Raw genomic sequence first — 21,312 nt, 5'->3', positions numbered from 1 at the left:
GGCGTGTGCGTGTGTGTGCATGTGTGTGCGTCTGTGCATGTGTTTATGCGTGCGCGCGTTTGTGTATTTGTTGCTGTGTGTGCGATTGTGTATGCGTGTGTGTGTGCGCGCACGTGCGTGTGTACGTATGTGTGTGTGTTTGCGTGCATGTGTGTGCGTTTGTGTGCGTGCGTGCCTGTCCGTTTGTGCGTGTGTGCATGTGTGCGCGTGTGTGTGCACGTGTGGGGGGTGTGCGAGTGCGTGTCTTTGTGTGCGTGCACGTGTGTGTGTGCGTGTGCGTGTAAGAGTGTGCGTGTCTATGTGCGTGTATGCGTGTGTGTGTTTGTGTGTTGCATGTGTGCGTGTGTGTGTGCGTATTGTGTGCGAGCGTGTGTGTGTATGCCTGTGCGTGTTTATGCGTGTGTGTGCGTGTGTGCAAGTGTGTGTGCGTGTGTGTGTCCGTGAGTGTGTTTGCGTGCGTGTGTGTATGTGCGGTTGTGCGGCGTGTGTGTCCGTGTGTGTGTGCATGTGTGTGTGCGTGTCTGTGTGTGTATGGGTGTGTGTGCATGTGTGCAAGTGTGTGTGTGCGTGCGTGTGTGTATGGGTGTGCGTATGTGTCCTTGTGTGCGGGTGTGTGTGTGCAAGTGCGTGTGTGCTTCTGTGTGCGCGTGTTTGGTGGTGTGAGTGTGCGTGGGGGTGTTCGTGTCTGTGTGTGCGTGTGTGTGTGCGTGCGTGTGCGTGTCTGTTTGCGTATGTGTTGTAGGCATGTGTGTGTGCACACGCGTGTGTGTGCGTGCCTGTGCACGTGTGTGCATGTGTTTCTGCGTGCCTGTGTGTGCGAGTGTGTGCGAGTGTGTGCGTGCATGTGTGCGTGTGTCAGTGTGCACACATGTTGGCGTGTGCGTGTGTGGGCATGTGTGCATGCGTGTTTGTGTGTGAGTGTGCACGCGTGTGTGTGTGCGCCTGTGTGTGCGTCCATGTTTGTGTGTGCGTCTGTGCGTGCGTGTGAGTGTGTGTGCGTGTGTGTGTGTTCCTGTGTGTGTTTGTGTGCTTGAGTGAATGTGCGTGTGTGCGTGTTTGTGCGTGTTTGTGTGTCCGTGAGTATGTGTGCGCATGTGTGTTTGTGCGGGTGTGCGGCGTGTGAGTCCTTGTGTGTGTGCGTGCGTGCGTGTGTGCAAGTATGTGTGTGCGTATGGGTGTGCGTGCATGTGTGTGCAAGTGTGTGTGTGCGTGTGTGTGTATGGGTGTGCGTGTGTGTCCTTTTGTGCGGGTGAGTGCACAAGTGCGTGTGCACATCTGTGTGCACGTGTGTGGTGGTGTGAGTGTGCGCGGGTGTGTTCGTGTCTGTGTGCGTGTGTGTGTGTGCGCATGTGTGTGCGTGTCTGTTTGCGTGTGTGCGTGTGTGTTTGTCTGTATGCATGCTTGTGTGTGCGCACACACGTGTGTGTGTGCTTGTGCGCGCGTGTGTGTGCATGTGTTTCTGCAGGCCTGTGTGTGCGAGTGTGTGCGTGCGTGTGTGCGTGTGTCAGTGTGCGTGCATGTGGGCGGTGCGTGTGTGGGCGTGTTTTTGAGCGCGTGTGTGTGCGTCCACGTTTGTGTGTGCGTGTGTGCGTGCATGTGAGAGTGTGTGCGTGTGTGTGTTCCCGTGTGTGTTTGTGTGCTTGAGTGAATGTGCGTGTGTGTGCGTGCTTGCGTGCGTGTGTGCGTGTGAGCACATGCATGTGTGTTTGAATTTGTGCCTCTATGTGTGCGTGAGTGCGTGTGTGTGTGCGTGTGGGCGTGCGCGTGTGCGTGTGTTTTTGTGCGATTGCGTGTTTGTGCGTGTGTGTGCGTGTCTGCGCGTGTGTGCGTGCGTGTGCGTGTCGGCGCGTGTGTGCGTGCGTGTGTGTGTGTGCCTGTGTGCACGCGTGTGTGCGCACGTGTGCTTGCATGTTTTGTGTGTACGTGTTTTCGTGTGTGCGTTTTCCCATGTGTGTTTTCGTGTGTGTGAGTGTGCGGGTGTGCGTGTATGCACGTGCGTTTCTGCATGTGTGTCAGTGTGTATGTATTTGAGTCTGCGTGTGTGCGTGTGTGCGTGTACGCATGTGTTCGTGTGCGTGTGTTTGCATCTGTGTCCGTTTGTGCATACGTGCGCGTGTGTGTGTCTGCGTCTGCGTGAGTGCGTGTGTGTGCGTTTGGGTGCGTGTGTTTGTGTGTGCATGCGTGAGTGTGTGCATGTGTGCATGCGTCTGTGTGTGTGTGTGCGGTTGAGTTTGTGCATGTGTGTGCGTGCTTGTGTGTGTGCGTGTGTGTGTGTGTTCATATGTGTGGATGTGTGCGTGTGCGCGTATGTGTGGGTGCGCGTGTGCGTCTGTGTGCGTTTGTCGGTGTGTGTGCGAGTGTGTATGCGTGTGTGTTTGTGCGTGTGCGCGTGCGTGTCAGTGTGTGCGTGTGTGTGTGCGTGTGTGCACGTGTGGGGGCGTGTGTGTGTCCACGTGCGTGTGTGTGCGTGTGTGCATGTGTGTGCGCGTGTGTGCACACGTGTGCGAGTGTGAGCGTGTGTGCGTGTGCGTGTGTTTGTGCGTTTGTCAGTGTGTGTGTGTTTGTGTGCGTGTGTGTGCAAGCACATTCGTGTTCATGTATGTGCGTGTGGTTTTGCGTGCGTGTGTCTGTGTGTGTGCGTGTGCGCGCATGTGTATGCGTTTGTTTGTGCGTGTGTGCGCATGTGTGTGCGGGTGTTTGTGTGCGTGTGCGTGTGTGCGTGTGTGTATGCGTTTGTGCGTGTGTGTGCGTGTTTGTTCTTGTGTGCGCGTGTGTGCAAGTGTGTGCATGAGTGTGTGCGCAGGTGTGTGCACGTGTGCATGTGTGCATGTGCGTGTGTGCGTCTGTTTCCGTTTCTGCATTCGAGCGCGTGTGTGCGTGTGTGTGCATGTGTGTGTGTGCGGGTGATGGTGTGCATGTGTGTGTCCGTGCGTGTGTGTGTGTGTGTGTACGGGTGATTGTGTGCATGTGTGTGTGCGTGTGGGGGGGCGTTTTCGTGTGTGTGCATATGTGGGCGTGTGTGCATGTGTGTGTGCATGCACGTGTGTGTGCGGTTTTTGGTGTGTGTGCGATTGTGTATGCGTGTGTGTGTGCGCGCACATGCGTGTGTACATATGTGCGTCCGTGCCTGTCCGTTTGTGCGTGTGTGCGTGTGTGCACGTGTGTGTGTGCGTGTAGGGAGTGTGCGTGTCTTTGTGTGAGTGCGCGTGCGTGTGCGTGTAAGAGTGTGCGTGTATGCGTGTGTGTTTGTGTGTTGCATGAGTGTGTGTGTGTGTATTGTGTGTGAGTGTGTGTGTATGCCTGTGCGTGTGTATGCGTGTGTTGCGTGTGTATGCGTGTGTGTGCGTGTGTGTGCGTGTGTGCGCGTTTGGGCCTACATGTGTGTGCGTGTGAGTGCGTGCATGTGTGTGCGTGTGTGCGTTTGTTCCCGTGTGTTTTTGTGTGCGTGTGACTTTGTGCGTGTGCATGTGTGTGCGCGTGTGTGTGCGTGCATGCGTGTGTGTGTGTGCGGGTATTCCCGTATGTTTTTGTGAGCGTGTGTGTTAGTGTGCGGGTATGCATGTATGCACGTGCGTTTCTGCGTGTGTGTCAGTGTGTATGTGTGTGAGTTGCATGGCGCGTGCGTGTGCACATGGTTGTGTGTGTGTGCGTGTGTGTGTGCGTGCGCGTGTGCGTTTGTCGTTGTGTGTGCGAGTGTGTATGCATGTGTGTGCCCGTGTGTGGGTGTGTGCGTGCACGTATGCATGTGTGCGTGTGTGCGTGTGTGCGTGTGTACGCATCTGTGTGTGCGCGTGTGTGTGCGCGTGCGTGTGTGTGGGTGTGCTCGGATGTGTGTGTGCGCGTGTGTGTGCCTACGTGTCTGTGCGTGTGTGTGCACGTGTGTCTGTGCGTGTGTGTGTGCTTTCACGTGTGTGCGTTTGTGTGTGCGTTTGTCAGTGTGTGTGTTTGTGTGCATATGTGTGTGTGCGTTTGTGTGTGCACGCGCGTGCATGTGTATATATGTGCATGTGTGTTTGCGTGCGTGTGTGTCTGTGTGTGCGCGTGGGTCCAAGTGTGAGTGTGAGTGTGTGATTGTGTGTGCGTGTGCACACGTGTGTGTGTGCATTTGCATGTGTGTGCGAGTGTGCACGCGTGTGTGGGCGTGTGTGCAAGTGTGTGCATGTATGTGCGAGTGTGTGTGTTCGTGTGTGTGAGCGTGTGTGTGCATGTGCGTGTGTGTTTGCATGCATGTGTGGCCAACTCTGTGTGCATGCGTGTGCGTGCGCGTGTGTGCGTGTGTGTGCGTGTGTCCGTGTGTGTTTGCGTGCATGTGTGGCCAACTGTGTGTGTGCGCATGTGTGCGTGTGTGCGTGCGTGTGTGTACGAGTGTGTGTGCATGTATGTACGAGTGTGTGTGCGTTCGTGTGTGTGAGCATGTGTGTGCATGTGCGTGTGTGTGCGTGTGAGTGTGCAGGTGTGTTTGGATGTGTGTGTGCACGCGTGTGTAACTACGTGTCTGTGCGTGTGTGCACGTCTGTCTGTGCGTGTTTGTGCTTGTGTGTATGCTTTCACGTGTGTGTGCGTGTGTGTGCGTTTGTCAGTGTTTGTGTGCGTGTGTGTGCGTGTGTGTGCGTGTGTGTGAGTGTGTGTGCGTGTGTGTGCGTTTGTGTGTGCACGCGCGTGCGTGTGTATGTATGTGTGTGTGTTTGCGTGCGTGTGTGTGTGTGCATGTGTGCGTGTGTGCGTGCGTCTGTGCGTGCATGTGTGTACGAGTGTGCGTGCATGTGCCTGGCGCGTGTGTGTGCACGTGGGCGTGTGTGCGTGAGTGCATGTGTGTGTTTTTGTGTGTGCATGTGTGCGTGTGTGTGTGTGCGTGTGTGTGTTTGTGAGTGTGTGTGCGCGTGCGTGTGTGAGTGTCTGTGTGCGTGCAGGTGTGCGTGCATGTGTGTGCTAGTGTGTGTGTGCGTGTGAGTGTACGTTTGTGTTGCGTGTGTGTCGTTGTGTGTGTGTGCAAGTGTGTGTGCACGTGTTTGTGCTCGTGTGGGATGTGTGCGTGTGCACAGGTGTGCGCGTGTCTCTGTGTGCACGTGTGTGCATTTTTGTGCGCGTGTGTGTGCGTGTGTGCTTGTGCATGCGTGTGCATGTGTGTGCGTGTCTGTTTGTGTGTGCATGTGTTTGTGTGTGTGTGTGTGCGTGTCTGTGTTTGTGTGTGTGCATCCGTGCGGGAGTGTGTGCGCGTGCCTTTGCGTGTGTATGCGCGTGTGTGCGTGTGTGTGTGCGTTTGTGTGTTCGTGTGTGTGTGTGTGTTCGTGTGTGCCTGTGTGCACCTGTGTGCACGTGTGTGCAAGTGTGTGTGCGTGCGTGCGTGTGAGCATGTCTGTTCGCGTGCATGTGTGTGTGCGTGTGTCCGTGTGTGCGTCTGTGTTTGCTTGCATGTGTGGGCAATTGTGTGTGTGTGCATGTGTGTGCGCGCGTGTGTGCTTGCGTGTCTGTCCGTGTGTGCGTGTCTGTACGTGTGTTTCCGTGTGTGCTTGTGCCTGTGCATGTGTGTGCGTGTGTGTCCGTGTGTGCGTATCTGTGTGCGTATGGTTGTGCGTGCATGTGTGTGCAAGTGTGTGTGCGTGCGTGTGTGTGTGCGCACGTGTGTGTCTGTGCGTGTCTGTGCACATGTGTGTGTGCGCATGTGTGCATGTGTGTGCATGTGTTTCTGCGAGCCTATATGCGAGTGTGTGCGTGCATGTGTGCATGTGTCAGTGTGCACGCATGTGGGCGTATGCGTGTGTGGGCAATTGTGTACGCGTGTGTGTGCGCGCACGCATGTGTGCGTGCGCCTGTGTGTGCGTCCATGTTTGTGTGCGCGTCTGTGCGTGCGTGTGAGAGTGTGTGCGTGTGTGTGTGTTCCCGTGTGTGTTTGTGTGTGGGAGTGAATGTCTGTGTGTGCGTGTTTGTGCGTGTGTGTGTGCGTGTGTGTGTTTGTGAGTGTGTGTGCGCGTGCGTGTGTGCGTGTCTGTGTGCGTATGGGTGTGCGTGCATGTGTGTGCAAGTGTGTGTGTGCGTGGTTGTTTGTGTATTGGTTTGCGTGTGTGTCCTTGTGTGCAGGTGTGTGTGCAAGTGCGTGCGCGCATCTGTGTGCACGTGTGTGGAGGTGTGAGTGTGCGCAGGTGTGTTCGTGCCTGTGTGTCCGTGTGTGCGTATGCTTGTGCGTGTCTGCGTGTGTGCGTGTGTGTCTGTATGCATGAGTGTGTGTGTGTGTGCGCGCGTGTGTGTGTGCCTGTGCGCGTGTGTGCGTGTGTATGCGCGTGTGTGCGTGTGTGTGCATGTGTTTATGCGTGCCTATGCGTGCGAGTGTGTGTGTGTGCATGTGTCAGTGTGTGCGCATGTGGGATGTGCGTGTGTGGGCATGTGTGTGTGTGAGTGCGCACGCGTGTATGCGTCCATGTTTGTGTGTGCATGTGTGCGTGCGTGTGAGAGTGTGTGCATGTGTGTTTGTTCCCGTGTGTGTTTGTGTGCGTGAGCGAATGTGCGTGTGTGTCCGTGCGTGCGTGTGTGTGCGTGAGCACCTGCATGTGTGTTTGAATTTGTGCCTGTGTGTGTGTGCGTGAGTACGTGTGTGTTTGCGTGTGCTGGCGTGCGCGTGTGTGTGTGTTTGTGCAAGTGCGTGTGTGTGCGCGCGCGTGTGTGTGTGCCTGTGCGCGCGTGTGTGTGCCTGTGCGCGTGTCTGTCCGTGTGTGCATGTGTATGCATATGTGTGTGTTCATGTGTTTCTTTGTGTGCGTTTGCATGTGTGTGCGTGTGTGTGTCCGTGTGTGCGTGTTTGTGTGCGTGTGTGTGCGTCTGTGTCCGAGCGTGTGTGTACGCCTGTGTGTGTATGTGCGGGTGTGTGGCGTTTGTGTCCGTGTGTGTGTGCGTGCGTGTGTGAGGGTGTGTCTGTGTGCGTATGGGTGTGCATGCATGTGTGTGCAAGTGTGTGCATTCGTGTGCGTGCGTGTGCTCCTGTGTCCGTGTGTGCATGTGCGTGTGCGTGTGCGTGTCTGCGTGTTTGCGTGTTTGTGTGCATGTGTGTGTGTGTGCGTGCCTGTGCGTGTGTATGCGCGTGTGTGCATGTGTATGCGCGTGTGTGCGTGTGTGTCTTTGTGCCTGCCTGTGTACACGCATTTGCGTCTGTTTGTGGTTTTGTGTGTGTGCGTGAGCGTGCGTGTGTGTGTTGCGCGTGTGTGTGTGCGTGTTTGTGCGTGTGCATGGGTGTGTGTGTGCATATGTGCATGTGTGTGTGTTTGCGTGCGCGCGTGTGTGTTGGTGAACGTGTGTGTGTGTGCGTGCACGTGTTTGCATGCGCGTGTGTTTTTGCATGTGTGTGTTCGCGTGTACGTGTGTGCCTGTGTGTGCGTGTGCGTTTGTGTGTGTGCATGTGTGCGTGCGTGTGTTTTGGTGTTTGCGTGCGTGTGTCCGTGTGTGTTTGCGTGAATGTGTGTGTGCGTGTGTGCGTGTGTGTGCGTGTGTGTGCGCGCTTGTGCGCACGTGCGTGTTTGTGCCCGCGTGTGTGTGTGCTTGTGTGAGAGCTTGTGTGCGTGTGTGTCCGAGCGTGTGCGTGTGTGTGCGCGTGCATGTGTGTGTGCGTGTATGTGTGGGCGTGTACGTGCGCGTGCGTGCGTGCGTGTGTCTGTGTGTGTGTGTGCGCATGTGTCCGTGTGCGTGTGTGGGCGTGAGTTTGCGCGTGTGTTTTTGTGTGTGCGTGTGTGTACGTGTGTGTGTTGTGCGTGTGTGCACGTGCATGCGTGTGTGTGCGTGTGCGTTTGTGTGTTTGTGCATGTTTGTGCGCGCATGTGTGTTCGTGTGTGCGCGTGCCCGTGGGTTTGTGTTTGTGCGCATGTGTGTGCGCATGTGTGCGTGTGTTTCTCCATGTGTATGTGCGCGTGTGCATGTGCTCGTGTGTGTGTGCGTGTGTATGAGCGTGTGTGTGCTAGTGCGTGCATTTGTGTCCGTGTGTGCGCGCGTGTGTGCACGTGTGCGCGCGTGTGTGCAAATGTGTGTGCGTGTGTGTATGTGTTTGCGTCTGTGTCCTTGTGTGCGTGTGTGTGTGCAAGATTGTGTGTGGGCGTGTGGGTGCGTGTGTGGGTGTGTGCTTGTGCGCGGCTGTGTGCGTGTCTGCGTGTGCGCGTGCGTGTGCATGTGTGCGCATATGTGCGTGAGTGTGTGTGCATGCGTGTGCCTGTTTGCGTGTGTGCGTGTGTACGTGTGTGTTTGTGTGTGTGTGAGTGTGTGCACGCGTGTGTGCGTCCATGTTTGTGTGTGCGTGTGTACGTGCGTGTGTGAGTGTGTGCGTGTGTGTGCATGTGTTTCCCATGTTTGTTTGTGTGTGTGTGTGCGTGCGTGCATGCACGTGCATTTCTGCATGTGTATCAGTGTGTACGTGTGTGAGTGTGCGTGTGTGTGCACGTGTGTGTGCATTTCTCTGCGTGTATGTGTGTGTGCACGAGTGTGTGTGCGTTCGTGTACAAGTGTGTGTGTGTGCGTGGGGCGTGTTTGTGCACGTGGGCGTGTGTGCGCGTCTGTGCGTGTATGCGTGTGTGCATGTGTGCGTGTTTGTGCGTGTGTGTGCGTGTGCGTGCGTGCGTGCATGTGTATGTGTGCCTGTGTGCGTGTGTGTGCGTGTGCATGTGTGCGCGCGTGCGTGTGTGTGCACGCGTGTGCGTGTGCGTGTGTGCGCGTGTGTGTACATGCGTGTGTGTGCGTGTGTTCCCGTGTGTGTTTGTGTGAGAGTGTGCGTGCGTGCATGCGTGTGTGTGTGAGTGTGTGCGTGTGTGTGTGCGTTTGTGCCTGTGTGTGTGCGTGTGTGCATGTGTGCGTTTTTGTTCGTGTGTGTGCGTGTGTGTGCGTCTGTGCGTGTGTGTGCCTGTGTGTGCGTGTGCGTGTGTGCGTGCGCGTGCGTGCGCGTGTGTGAGTGTGTGTGTGCGTGTGTGTGTGCGTGTGTGTTCATGTGTGCGTGTGTGTGTGTATGCACTTCAGTCAGAATAGCTGTGTTCACAGACCTTTGCCATAACAACCCTCCACATTAAGTTTTGTTAGGAAGTTTGGGTTTTCCTTCTGTTTGAAATGGGCAAAAAAGTGTAGAAACTTCTAGAATCATCCAGCTCTAAAATTCTATGATCTCTTCTTCAGCTTTGTTGGTTCCATACTCAGATAAGTCAGTGAAAATATGGCCATCTACTAAGAATTTGGGGGGGGGGGCAACTGTTTTTTGTTTGTGTTTTTTTTTAACTTTGGTTTTTTGGTCTTGTTTGTTTTCACAATTGCTAATTGTTTCCAAGGCTCCCCTGTACAGAACCAAAACAAACTGCTCAGGTAAATGACAGCCTGACGCTTTTGTATTTCTGATTCACTTGATGTGAGTCACTTTTATCCCCACTGGAAAGATCCATATTTTCGTGACAAGCACTTCATATTGATTTTAAAAGTGATGTCATAATTTCTCATTTTGTTCAGTTCAGAAGCAAACAGTCATTCCCTGTGGAGAAGAGGATGCATTCCACGAGATAATTACTGTTGTTTATTATAAAGGCAGAAAAAGCAGTATCTTCATTTTAGCAAATGCACCTAGTTCATAAAGGAGATGAATAAAAGATTAAGGAATAATGAGGGGGTAGTCATTATATTATGAATCATTCTTTTATTTACTGTTTGTAGCTACGTGGTAGGAAAGAATGTTGGACTTGGAAGGATGAGACGATCTTCCTGGGACTTTTGTAGCTAATCCCTAATATCCGGTGGCAGTTATGTTTCCTGATGTGGCCTGGAGTGGCAGTGAGTTTCACTCCTCAAATTCACCGGGTGAAGACCAATGTCAGGCCTGCTGGAACTCAGCAGCTATACAGAAGAAAATATGCGGAAGGACAGCACAGGAGCTCAGCCAGAAGACAAGAGATGGGAGGAAAGCTCAGAACACTTTCTTGGCGACAAATGATAAGAGAAGGGTCTCGCTCTACCATCCAATTTGGAAGTGTCTGTCTGTTCCCAGGCCTGCAGTTAATAAATATTGTTAGCAAACCACTCAAGAGGTAATGGGGTGGTCATGGGAAGATTAGTGAAATGGGCACAGAATCGAAGGTGGTTCTATTAGAAGGTCATATTTTTAAATTGCAGTTATTTTCTGTGGAATATAGCCTTTGAGTGAAACCTGTGACTTCACAAAGAGCACCTTGCTAGCAATGGGAGTGGATTTTCATTTTGTGTGGGTATTTTTCCAAAATCAATTTCAAAATAAGCACCATTAATCAGCAAATAGGAGTAATAATATAAATAAGGGCACCTTGAGTTCACCCATGCAGCGTGTAAAGCAACTCACCTGGTGTCATCTGGTTGACCTTTGCACAAATCCATGTGCGACAGGCCGGTGTTACTGCACTCACCCACGAGGACATTAAGGCACAGAGTGATTATGAGAATTAGCCAAAGCGCCCCTCAAAACCTGTGATACTATATACTTCCCCTAAAGTTATTGCTTTTCCATCAGACATGCCCCTTGAAAATAGAAAAATAAAAGTGGATCCAAATCACCTTGATCTAGCTGCAACCCCTGGGCACTATCCACCCTTGAATTTCTGAAAACCAAGGAGAAATACATCTCTAAGTAGGAATTTGTTGAGGCCTATTGTGTGAGAAGGTAAAACAAGTACTGTGTCATAAAATAACCTGAGGACGCTGTGCTCAACCCCATAAATCACCTGACCCTTCTCTCCATGGGTCTTCTTTCCCTTTCCATCAGTGAAATTGCTAGCCCTTTGCATAGCTGAAGGAGCAAAACATGCCACAGCAAAAAGCAAGACACTGAACTGGCTGCACTGGAGTTGTTGGCATTAAAACCCAATGTGAGTGTGTGAGGGAAATGGGTCCTGGGGGGTACTGGGGCAGTTAGGAGGGGAATGGCAATATATTTCAGCAGATCTGCTCTGACGGTTTTGTGGAAAAACAAAACAAAACAAAAAGGCTACTTGGACAGTCTCCTGACATCCACTGCCACCAGAAGCACCCAATGAAATGCTCACTTGACCCCATACATAACTCAAAGAACACAGGTTTGTAACGAAGCCAGAATTTCCACATCTATGTGAACACAGCCTCGAAGTTCCCCTTAGTTCAAAGCCAATCTTCCAAAGTCCATGGGAAGGCATCCCCAGTCCCTCCCACTGCTCTTCCTTCCAGCCTACTCTGTCATGCACGAGTCCATTCATTCAGTCATTCTTCCTTTCCCTAATCCCTGCAGGCATGCATTCAGCAAACATTCATTATGTACCTGTTGTGTACTAGGTACTATGTTCCCAACTGCCAGAAAGCTTCTAATTATAAAATAAAAAGTGATTTCTCAAAGTGACAATTTAATTCAAGATATTGTTTCTGCTCAGGGTGCTCCATCATCCCATCGCACCATACTACCCAGCTTTACCTTCCCCTAGTCTCCCACCATTCAGGCAGGCCGGGCTCCTTTCTATTTCTTCGATATTCCAGGATCCATGCATTGTTAAATAAAAAGTCCTTTAGGGCCCCCACCACCACCACCGCCACCATCACCACCAAGCAGCTTTTCTGTCAGATGATCACACCCCTGAATCAGGGACAATGTCACCCAAGCCAGCCAGGACCACCACTGAATCTCTTGGCAGATCAGAAAGTGTTTCCTTGGGTTGGGCCAAAATCTACCTTTCTGCACCATTCGCACATCCTGGGACACAGAGATGCCAGTTATCAATGCTGCTGTCAACAAGGATTTCTGATACTGAAAGAAACATTACAGGTTTCTCCCATGTAACCCCCCATCCAGGATAACTTGTCAAAGAGGTAAGTAAGAGGTACTTTTTTTCATTTGTTTTCTTTTTCTTTTTCTTTCTTTCTTTCCCTTTCTGTATGAATCACATTTAAATTATCTGCTGGGGAGGAATATAATTGAGACTTAGTCAGACCTCATGAGTCATCGTTTCAGTGAGAAACAAAGCAGCCTTGCTTCAAAAAGCAATTTAATTAATTTTGTTATGTTCTCTGGAAATAAGCTTTTAAAGATGAACCAAAACAGTCGTGTATAATGGTTTAAAAATAAGTGAGCAACGCAAATTACTGTCTGGTTCTTGGGTACGGAAATAATTTTTAAAAAATAGAAAGATATTTTTAAATGTAAAATAACGTAAAGATTGCGTGTGATATTAAAGAGGAAAAAAACCAAGTGGGGTCTCAGCTGGGTATATGTCAAAGATAGACAAAAGCAAGTACGCCACCCTTTTAAGATGATGCTCTTGCGTAGGAACAGCCTGGCTCTGACCTAGGAGGAGAGGACACACGTTCCAGTCTGGCCTTTGAGCCTCCTCTCTCTGCATCCCAGTTTGCCCATCTGTAAAATGCAGGTGAATCCTGTCATACCTATTTCCCAGAGTGGGGGGTCAAGTGGAATGGTGGATATGAAAGCACTTTTTAAACTGCAAAATGCTGGACTCATACTCGTATGACACTGTTCCACTTATTCAGGAATAACTCTACTTTTTCAAAGAAGGAAAAAAAGGGGAAGAAAAAGCAGAGACTGTTTTTGTTTAAAAGAGCTATAACTTTATTTTCTCACTTCCCTGTTACTTGAAAATAGGGCAGAACAGTCAGGATATTAGGACTTGTTCCTCACCTCTCCACCAAAACTGCGTCTGCCCCATCTTGTTGAATGACACTCAGTTGTCCAAGCCAGAAACCTTGGAGTCCTGCTTAATTCAACTCTTTCCTCCAACACCCAGTCCACTGGCCATCCTTCAAAATATAGAGCGCAACCACTTCTGCTCCATACAACACCCGTAGTCTGACCCTCCTTCATTTCATCACTGCTCTCCCAGATGATAGCCCTGGCCACTGGCCTCCTAGATGGTCTCCCTACGTCCCCTCCTGCCCCTTCCAATCCAATCTTTTAGTTCTTAAGTCTATACTTGTGGTAGGTACTGTTACCTATCCATGTGTTCCTCTATCCTTTCTTCCCTTCTAACTGAAGCCTTCCCTGGACTCAGGAAATCAAACCAGTCCTTTTCTCAATCCCAGAATGGCTATGTGATCCTCTTCTGACCAAAGGGATTGAAGGAGAAATCTTTAAACTGCTGGAAAGTTTCTGGGAAAGAATATCCTCCCTGTTAAAAAGTGAGAGAAAGGTGAGGCAAACCCCACCTTCAACCTTTGGATGTTGACATATGGTACATGATGCTTGGTGCTACGGCAGCCAGAGATATGGCACAGATATGGCAGCCATGCACACAGAGAACGGACCCGGAGCCCCAGCATCACCACACCACTGAATCAACCAACCCTGGAACCACTTACCTCTGGGCTCTTTTGTTAAATGGCAGGGGTCAGCAAAGTCCTCCTAAAAGGGCCAGATAGTAGACAGTTCAAGCTTTGAGGTCCATCTCTGTCTTAACTCAGCTCTGCCCTTGGGGTGCAAAAGCAGCCGTAGACAGTGCTTAAATGAATGGGCATGGCCATGTGCACATAAAATTTTATGGACACTGAAGTTGGAATTCCATATAATTTCACTTATCATAGAATATTCATCTTCTTTTGATTTTTTTAAACCATTTAAACATGAAAAAACATTCTCAGCTCATGGGCCATACAAAAGCAGGCATCAGGCCAGATTTCCTGGCCTAAAACAGGCCATAGTTCATCAACCTTTGATGGGATAATATAACCTGTACCATTAAGCCTCTTTTTTATGGAGGAGGTGAAGTACACTTCATAAAAGTACATTTCATAAAAAGCGTACTTGCAACTAAGAGTACACTAAATCATACAATAGACTTTTTCGTTTACTTTTTCTACTTTAAATTTTTATTTTGAAATATTTCAAACACACTGAAAAGTACAAAAAGTAGTATAATAGGCACCTATGTCCCCACTACCCAGATTTAATGAATGTAAACATTTTACTACACTTGCTTCACATGTCTCTTTTTAGTTTTTAAAAGAAATAAAGTCTTCCCAAACACTTAAAGGGCCACATCCTCCTCCCCTGCCCTCCCCCAACAGAAGCATCTGCTACCCTGAGGTAGGTGTGTACTATTCCACACACTCTGGGTACTTCTATGCACTCATGTGTTCATCAACAATACATCCTATTGTTCTGCATGTTTTTAAACTTTACATATATGGTTTTGCAGTACATGTAGCCTTTTTTCAACTGGCTTTTCCTCATCAATATGACTCATGTTGATACATGTAGAACTAGTTCATTCATTTTTGCCATTGTGTAAATAAGCCATAATTCATCCATTGGTTTCCCAACTGGGGAGAAGTTGGTTGTCTCTGTGGGGTTTAATAAGGAGACTATTATTGGCAAAATAGTGGAAATAACCAAAGTATCTCACCACTTCTTCCCACTGTTGTTTAAGAAGCTTTCTAATGATACAGTTTTAATCATGTCCCTCTCCTGCTGAAAACCTTTCACTGGCTCCCTCTTGTCTGATCCCCTGTCCGTTTGCCCTGTGCTTCTGCCCTTCATCTCTCTGTGCTTGCAGACCTCAGCTCTGTTCCAGCCACATTGAATTCCATTCCATGTTGGCCAAGCACAACACTCACAAGGCCCTCTGAGTCCTGGCCCAGCCTCATCCCCAACCCATCTCTGTCACCCTTTCCTAGCCCAATATCACACCTCCTGCTCTACTCTGTGCCTGAAATGCCCTCCCTCCCAGCTCAAGCCCCCCCCCCCCCTGCCAACCCTTTTGCTTTCTCCTCCAGACACCTAGGTGTCACCTCCCCTAGGAAACCTGTAGTGAACTTCCCCCGACCCTAGGGGAATTGACTTCTGTGCAGACAGGAGTGTGATATACAAATGGAGTGTCCACACTTACTTGCCATTTCCCCTCTCCAGTTTAGGAGCTACTTGTGTTTAGGCACCATGTCCTTTATGCCTCTCTGTTCTCCCCAGCACTTGGCACATGGAATGTACTCACTAAATATTTGATAAATTAACATCTGTATGAATGAATAAAAAGTCTGATCTTTACGGCATCCAGCCCCAGAAAAATGAACTCAGGAATGACGCAGACTGGGATGAAATTGACGGAATCCGATCAAATTATCTCCTACCCATGGATGCATGAAACTAGTAAGTACTCTTATTCATAGCCTCTGAAGCTTCACTTTAGTTTGATGATTCAACCAATGATTGTATTGCCGTCAGTTTTCCTAAAATTCATTAAAACTCTTCTGAAACATAGTCAATTCGGTTATTTACCTTAGTTCAGGCAAGCTTCTTGTTAAAGTAGGTAACCTTGTAGAGAGAAGAAAATCTACATCTGCCAGGAAATGAATTTATAAAAATGATGACCAGACACTAACTAGTAGCCCAGGAATCTAAGAATTAATGTTACCTCCAAAAGGCAATCATTGGTTTCTTATTTACTAGAAGGAACTGTTCCAGTGATCATAAATTAGTGATTTTGTTTTGGCCGATTTGGGGGAAAAAAGCTTTCTTAGTACTTTAAGCCACAGCAAAAGTCCACATGTGGTATTCCATGAAGTTATGTCATTCAATTTCTGGTGTCTCTTGTGGAAATCAATCTTGCTGACATATGAGCACAGTGTGAATCTAAAAGCATCTTGTTTACTGGAAACCAAGAGGGGACATATAAGGGAATTTCAAAACAATCTTAATTTACCCCCTTTAAATACACGAGTTTATACGCTGGGACCATTTGTGATAATAATGTTTCTAAATATACTGTACAGTTTTTAAGCAGATGACACAGAATATATCATTTAACATTCTCTTGAACAGTCACTATTATCCCCAGGAACTCTGATGCCAAGGTGCTACGAAGATACCAAGAGAACTGGTCTGGAAGTTGGAGAACTGACTTGTCATTCTGGTGTTTTCATGACTTGATGTGTGACCTTCAGCAAGCTACTTCTCCCCTCTGAGCTTCATCTATACAATGAAGAGTGAGACTAGATGATCTTGAGATGGTTGCTTCCAACTGTGTGAGGTGTTTAGCAAGTTTTCACATACACATAATGTTATATTAGTATTTTACAAAGGGAATATAAACACTTGCATCCAGTACCTTCTAGAAGTTGGTAGGCTAGAGAAATGTAGAATAAACTGAATGCAAATGACACTTATTATTCTTATTAAATATTGCCATGACATAATTTAATAAGACAATGGTATGTCGAAATAATAGGCAAACTATATAACTACTATGCCTATTTTTAAGACCCAAACTCCTAGATTTTTCTTTTCAAATGATGTGTTTATTTGGTAATTGGAAAACATAATTTCAACACTCCCATCACTCTGAGTATTCACTTCTGCAAGCGGAGATGTGCGATTAATATATGTCCATAAAGAAATATGTATCCATAAACTATATAAGAACACTATTCCAGAGTGAATAACAAGCCTCTAAGCCCCTTCAAATTATGGAGGCAATGACAATTAACAATTGATTCGGTGGAAAATTACTTGGTGCATTCAAAGCCTTAATACTGCCAAAATGAGAAAGAATCAACATAATAACATGGTAAGGCTATATTGAATCCACAGGACATATTATAGAAGAGGGATTTAATGAGCTGAGCAAAGGATGCTGCCTGTTCCCAGATGGAGATAATAAAGACCCTTTGACCAAGCTTTCCACAACAATCCTCCACTAATTTTCTCAAGAAGAATCTGCTCTAGTGGTGAGTCACTGCTCTTTTACCGGCATTATTTTAATGATAAGAGGTAGAAGAAAAGGTCACAATTTACATCAGTGCCATCTTTGGATGACAGAGTGGGTGAGTCACCAAATGAAATTAATGCAAAAGTGTGGCTACCATTTTTGCTGTCTGTACTTTCTCCTGATACTCTGTACAAAAAACACATTCAATGAGACATTTCAGGAGAGCTGGTTGCTAGGTTTCAGCCTTACTTAAAGCCCTTCATTTCAGCACAGACAAGAAATATGGAAAATTTTCAAGATAATAATATTAAATTTACCACGAGGCAATCAAAGGGCTCAGGTGGCCATATGTTGATGGTGGCCACTGTAGTGACCACCATAAAATATAGAAACAAAAGAAACCCAGAGCTGCAAGAACTTTAAAAATCATCTCAATACCTACCCCTATTTTATAGAAGACACTGAAACTCAGAATGGAAAGTGACTTGCTTAAAAGATCACACACTTGGAGGCAAGATGAGACCAGAACCCAGGTCTTCCCTGTCCTTAACCAATGTGCTTACAAACATTAGGAACTCTTGATTCGTACGTTTAGTTTTAGACTTCAGATTTTATGAAATGTATCTTATTACTGGTAATGGGAAGCAGCAGCCAAAACAAACAAGATGACTGCAAAAAGATTTGAAAAGTTTGTCAGGTTTTTACATCTTTACTATAATATATGTTATTAACTTGTGCTGTCACGCCTCACCAAAGAAGATATACAGATGGAAATAAGCATATGAAAAGATGCTCAACATCTTATGTCATCCGGGAATGGTAAATTAAAAGAATAATGAGATATATCTCAACACACCTAAAAGAATGGCTGAAATCCAAAACACTGACACCAAACGCTGGGGAGGGTGTGGAGCACCAGGAGCTCTCAGTCACTGCTGGTGCAAATGCAAAATGACACGATCACCTTGGAAGACACTTTGGTGGTTTCTTATAAAACCAAACATACTCTTACCATGTGATCCAGCAGTCTTGTTCCTTGGTATTTATCCAAGTGAGTTAAAAACTTACACCCACGCAAGAAGCTGCACATGGATGTTTACACTAGCTTTATTCATTATCACCAAAACTTGGAATCAACCAAGATGTCCTTCAGCAGGTAAATGGATAAATTGTGGTACATCCACACAATGGAACATTATTCAGCATTGAAAGAAATGAGCCATCAAGCCACAAAAAGACATGCAAGAAGCTTAAATGCATACTGATAAGTGAAAGAAACTAGTCTCAAAAGGCTACAGACTGCATGAGTCCAACTACAGTATATAACATTAGTAAAAATAGTAAAAAGATCAGTGGTTGTAAGGGATTTGGCAGGATGGTGGAATGAATCAATGGAGCATAGGAGAGTTTTAGGGCAGTGAAACTACTCTGAATCATACGATAACAGTGGATACATATCATTATACAATTTTTAAAACCCATATATGTACAACACCAAGAGTGAACCCTAATGTAAGCCACAGACTTTGAGTGATAAAGATGTGTCATTGTAGGTTCATGCTGACGGTAGAGGAGTTTGGGGGGGCGGTGATAAGTGGTAATATATGGGAACTCTCAGTTCTTTCTGCTCAATTTTTCTGTAAACTTAAAACTCCTCTAAAAAAAAAGTATGTGTTTTTTTTAAAAAACTGCTATAGTTTTCTTTTAGGATCTTTTACAACTCAAAGACTTTGGGATAGGAAGTACAACATAGCCAATTTGGCCAGCTCACAAGGGGCAGTCTGACAGATTCTCAGAAAATCCACTAAATATTATTTAGAAGATAAAAGATAATCACTTTACCCCAAAGAGTTTAAGACTCACTTAGTACAGGGAGATTTCATTAAGCACCAAAAACCACACTGCATATTTATAATGAAAATAATTAAATATTCAACATACCAATGCTTATTTTGCTCAAATAATTATATCCATTTTAACATGTGGTCAGGATTCAGGAAGCTTGCTCCTTGAGTTCAACATGACAATTAACATATCTGTTGCCTCTGGTTAGAAGGATCCTGCTGAAACAGCCACCCCAATGGTCCATGCTTGGATTAAAGATAATCATAAAATTATAAGAAAATTATAATAAGGAGAAAATCGATATTAGTAGTAACAATCAAAGCTAAATGAAAGAGGAAACGACATAAAAATGATTGCGTGGTATTGCAGAATAGCTACAGATTAAACTTTTAAAACCCACTGCATTAACAGAAAGAACATCTAGAATGAAAACTGCATCTACTTCTGAGATATGAAGAACTATGTGTTCAAATGACATCAACTACGGAGAATGTGCATTGTGTAGAAAACATTGTGTTGGGGCAGAGATGGGGCCTAGTCTTAGAGGTCACCCCACCACCAGTGTTCCCCTATATATCAGGCCCAGATGCCCCAGGGGCTCAAGGAAACAGCATATATTAATATGAAACTAAATAGAAAGATTTCTAAAAGGGGACATAATAGGGAGTGACGTTTATTCACTCAGCACATGGATTTGACACCTACTCTGTGTCAGGCACAGAACTGAGCACTGGGAATATAGAGTGGGAGCAAAACTGATTGACATGGTGCTGGCCTGCATGGAAATGCATGGACCCGTCAAATGTGCCCAGGTGGAAATTGGGGGTAGGGGCCAGGTCAGTTGAGAACCATTTCACAAAGCTGCCTCTCAGACTCTCTTAAGCACACCATTGTCATTGGTGTTTTCAGAAGCTGATGACCTATCCAGAGAACAGCAACAGCGGGGTTCCGGCTTCTCCACGCTGCCCTGTTCCTTGCTTGCAGCCCTCTACCTCCATTGGCTAAGCCAGGAATGGCAGGTTGAGTTCTTTTCACATCACATCGCTCTGACTTCCTCTTGAGCTTTCTCTCTTCTACTTTTCAGGACCTCGTATGAGTTTCTTATGGCAACCATAACAAATTATCACAAACTTGGTAGTTTAAAACAACAGAAATTAATTCTCTCACAGCTCTAGAGGCCAAAAGTCCAAAATCAAGGCATTGGGAGAGCCACACTCCCACCAGAGGCTCTAGAAGAGGCTCCTCCCTGCCTCTTCCAGCTTCTGGTGGCTCCGGGCCTCCTTGGCTTATGGCTGCATCACCCCAGTTTCTGCCTCCACATTCACAAGGCTTCTCCTCTGTACATCTGCCCGCAATTCCCTCTGCTTCTCTTACAAGGATACGTGTCATTGCATTTAGGTTATTAGGGACTATCAATGATTATCCCACCCAGATAATCTAGGATAACTCCTCTCAAAGTCCTTAATTTAATCACGTATTTCCCCATATGAGGTAATATTCACAGGCTCTAGGAATTAATAAGTGAATATATCTTTGGAACAACATATTTTCAGCCTACCACAAGATGCTTCTGATAACATTGGGCCCAAGTGAAAAATTCAAGATACTCTCCCTCTCTTAAAGTCAGCTGAAGAGCAGGCTTAATTCCATCTGCAACCTCAATTCCCCCTTCCAGTCAAGTAACATATTCACAGGTTCCAGGGATAAAGACGTGAACATTTTTGAGGTTTCATTATTCAGCCTACCACACCACTTAACTGTTAATGGGCTGAATGACTTCCCCTCCCCCAATTCTTGTATGGTGAAGCCCTAACCCCTAGTACTCAGAATGTGACTGTATTTGGAGATAGGGTTTCTAAAGAAGTGATTAAGGTAAAATGAGGTTATTGGGGTGGGCCCTAGTCTTGTGTGACTGGTGTCCTTACAATAAGAGATTAGGACATAAAGACAAACATGCAGAAGAGAGAAGATCACATGAAGACACAGACAGAAGGTGGCCACCTACAAGGCAAGGACAGAGGCCTCAGGAGAAACCCACCCCGCCCACACCTTGATCTCAGACTTCTAACCTCCAGAACTGAGACAATAAATCTCTGTGGTTTAAGCCACAGGAAACATACAGTCATCTAATCAAGAGAGCTACTATCCCATCCTGTTCACAGGTTCTGCCAATATCCAAGGAGAGGGGAGCACACAGGGAGTGGAAATCTTGGGGGTATCTTAGAATTCTGCCTACTGAAGGTGGCAGTCCTCATCAGACTTTTTGGCCAGGTCATTTGGAAACACTGGTTTAACTTTTCTGGCTTGCTCCATTTTAGTGAGGTTTCTATTGATTTCACACTCAATTTTTAATCTTAATTCTAGCTGCTTTGAGGTGTGTTGTGGGGGAGGGGTAAGTAAAGAGTAGAGGATGAGGACTGTCTCCAGCTAGAAGCAGAAATATTACGGCCGGCCCGGTGGCGCACTGGATAGTGCGCCGCTTGGGAAGCGCGGCGGCGCTCCCGTCCGAGGGTTCGGATCCCACATACAGACCGGCTCCCGCTCACTGGCTGAGCGAGGCGTGGGAGCAGCACCGAGGCTTGCGATCCCATTGCCGGTCCCCGGTCCGGTACGGGGGCAACACTGAGGGTTGCGATCCGTTGCCGGACACGGAAAAAAGAAAAAAAAAAGAAATATTAGAAAAAAACACCCGGTGCTCTTGGCCTGTCCTGCATCCAATTTTTAGGAAAATGGAATGTAAAAATGTTAACAGAATTAATTTTTCACAGGCCCCAAACATTTTCATTTTCTATTGTATTTTAAAGCAACAAAA

General features: G+C 47.4%; 1 protein-coding gene across 1 annotated transcript; it reads left to right on the top strand.

The window, feature by feature from the left end:
• Window positions 1-2,408: 2,408 nt before the first annotated feature.
• LOC103603029 (putative uncharacterized protein C18orf15) lies at window positions 2,409-7,576 on the top strand (the record flags this gene model as incomplete). Its single annotated transcript, XM_008587497.1, has 3 exons — window positions 2,409-2,492; window positions 5,602-5,654; window positions 7,561-7,576. Coding segments are annotated over 3 exons (153 nt in total), but the record flags the coding sequence as incomplete, so codon positions are not given.
• Window positions 7,577-21,312: the final 13,736 nt, after the last annotated feature.

This window comes from Galeopterus variegatus, unplaced genomic scaffold (genome assembly GCF_000696425.1).
Source record: "Galeopterus variegatus unplaced genomic scaffold, G_variegatus-3.0.2 Scaffold4404, whole genome shotgun sequence".
Classification (NCBI taxonomy): domain Eukaryota; kingdom Metazoa; phylum Chordata; class Mammalia; order Dermoptera; family Cynocephalidae; genus Galeopterus; species Galeopterus variegatus.
Note: the sequence above shows the minus strand (reverse complement) of the source record. Positions and strands in the feature narration are given on the sequence as shown.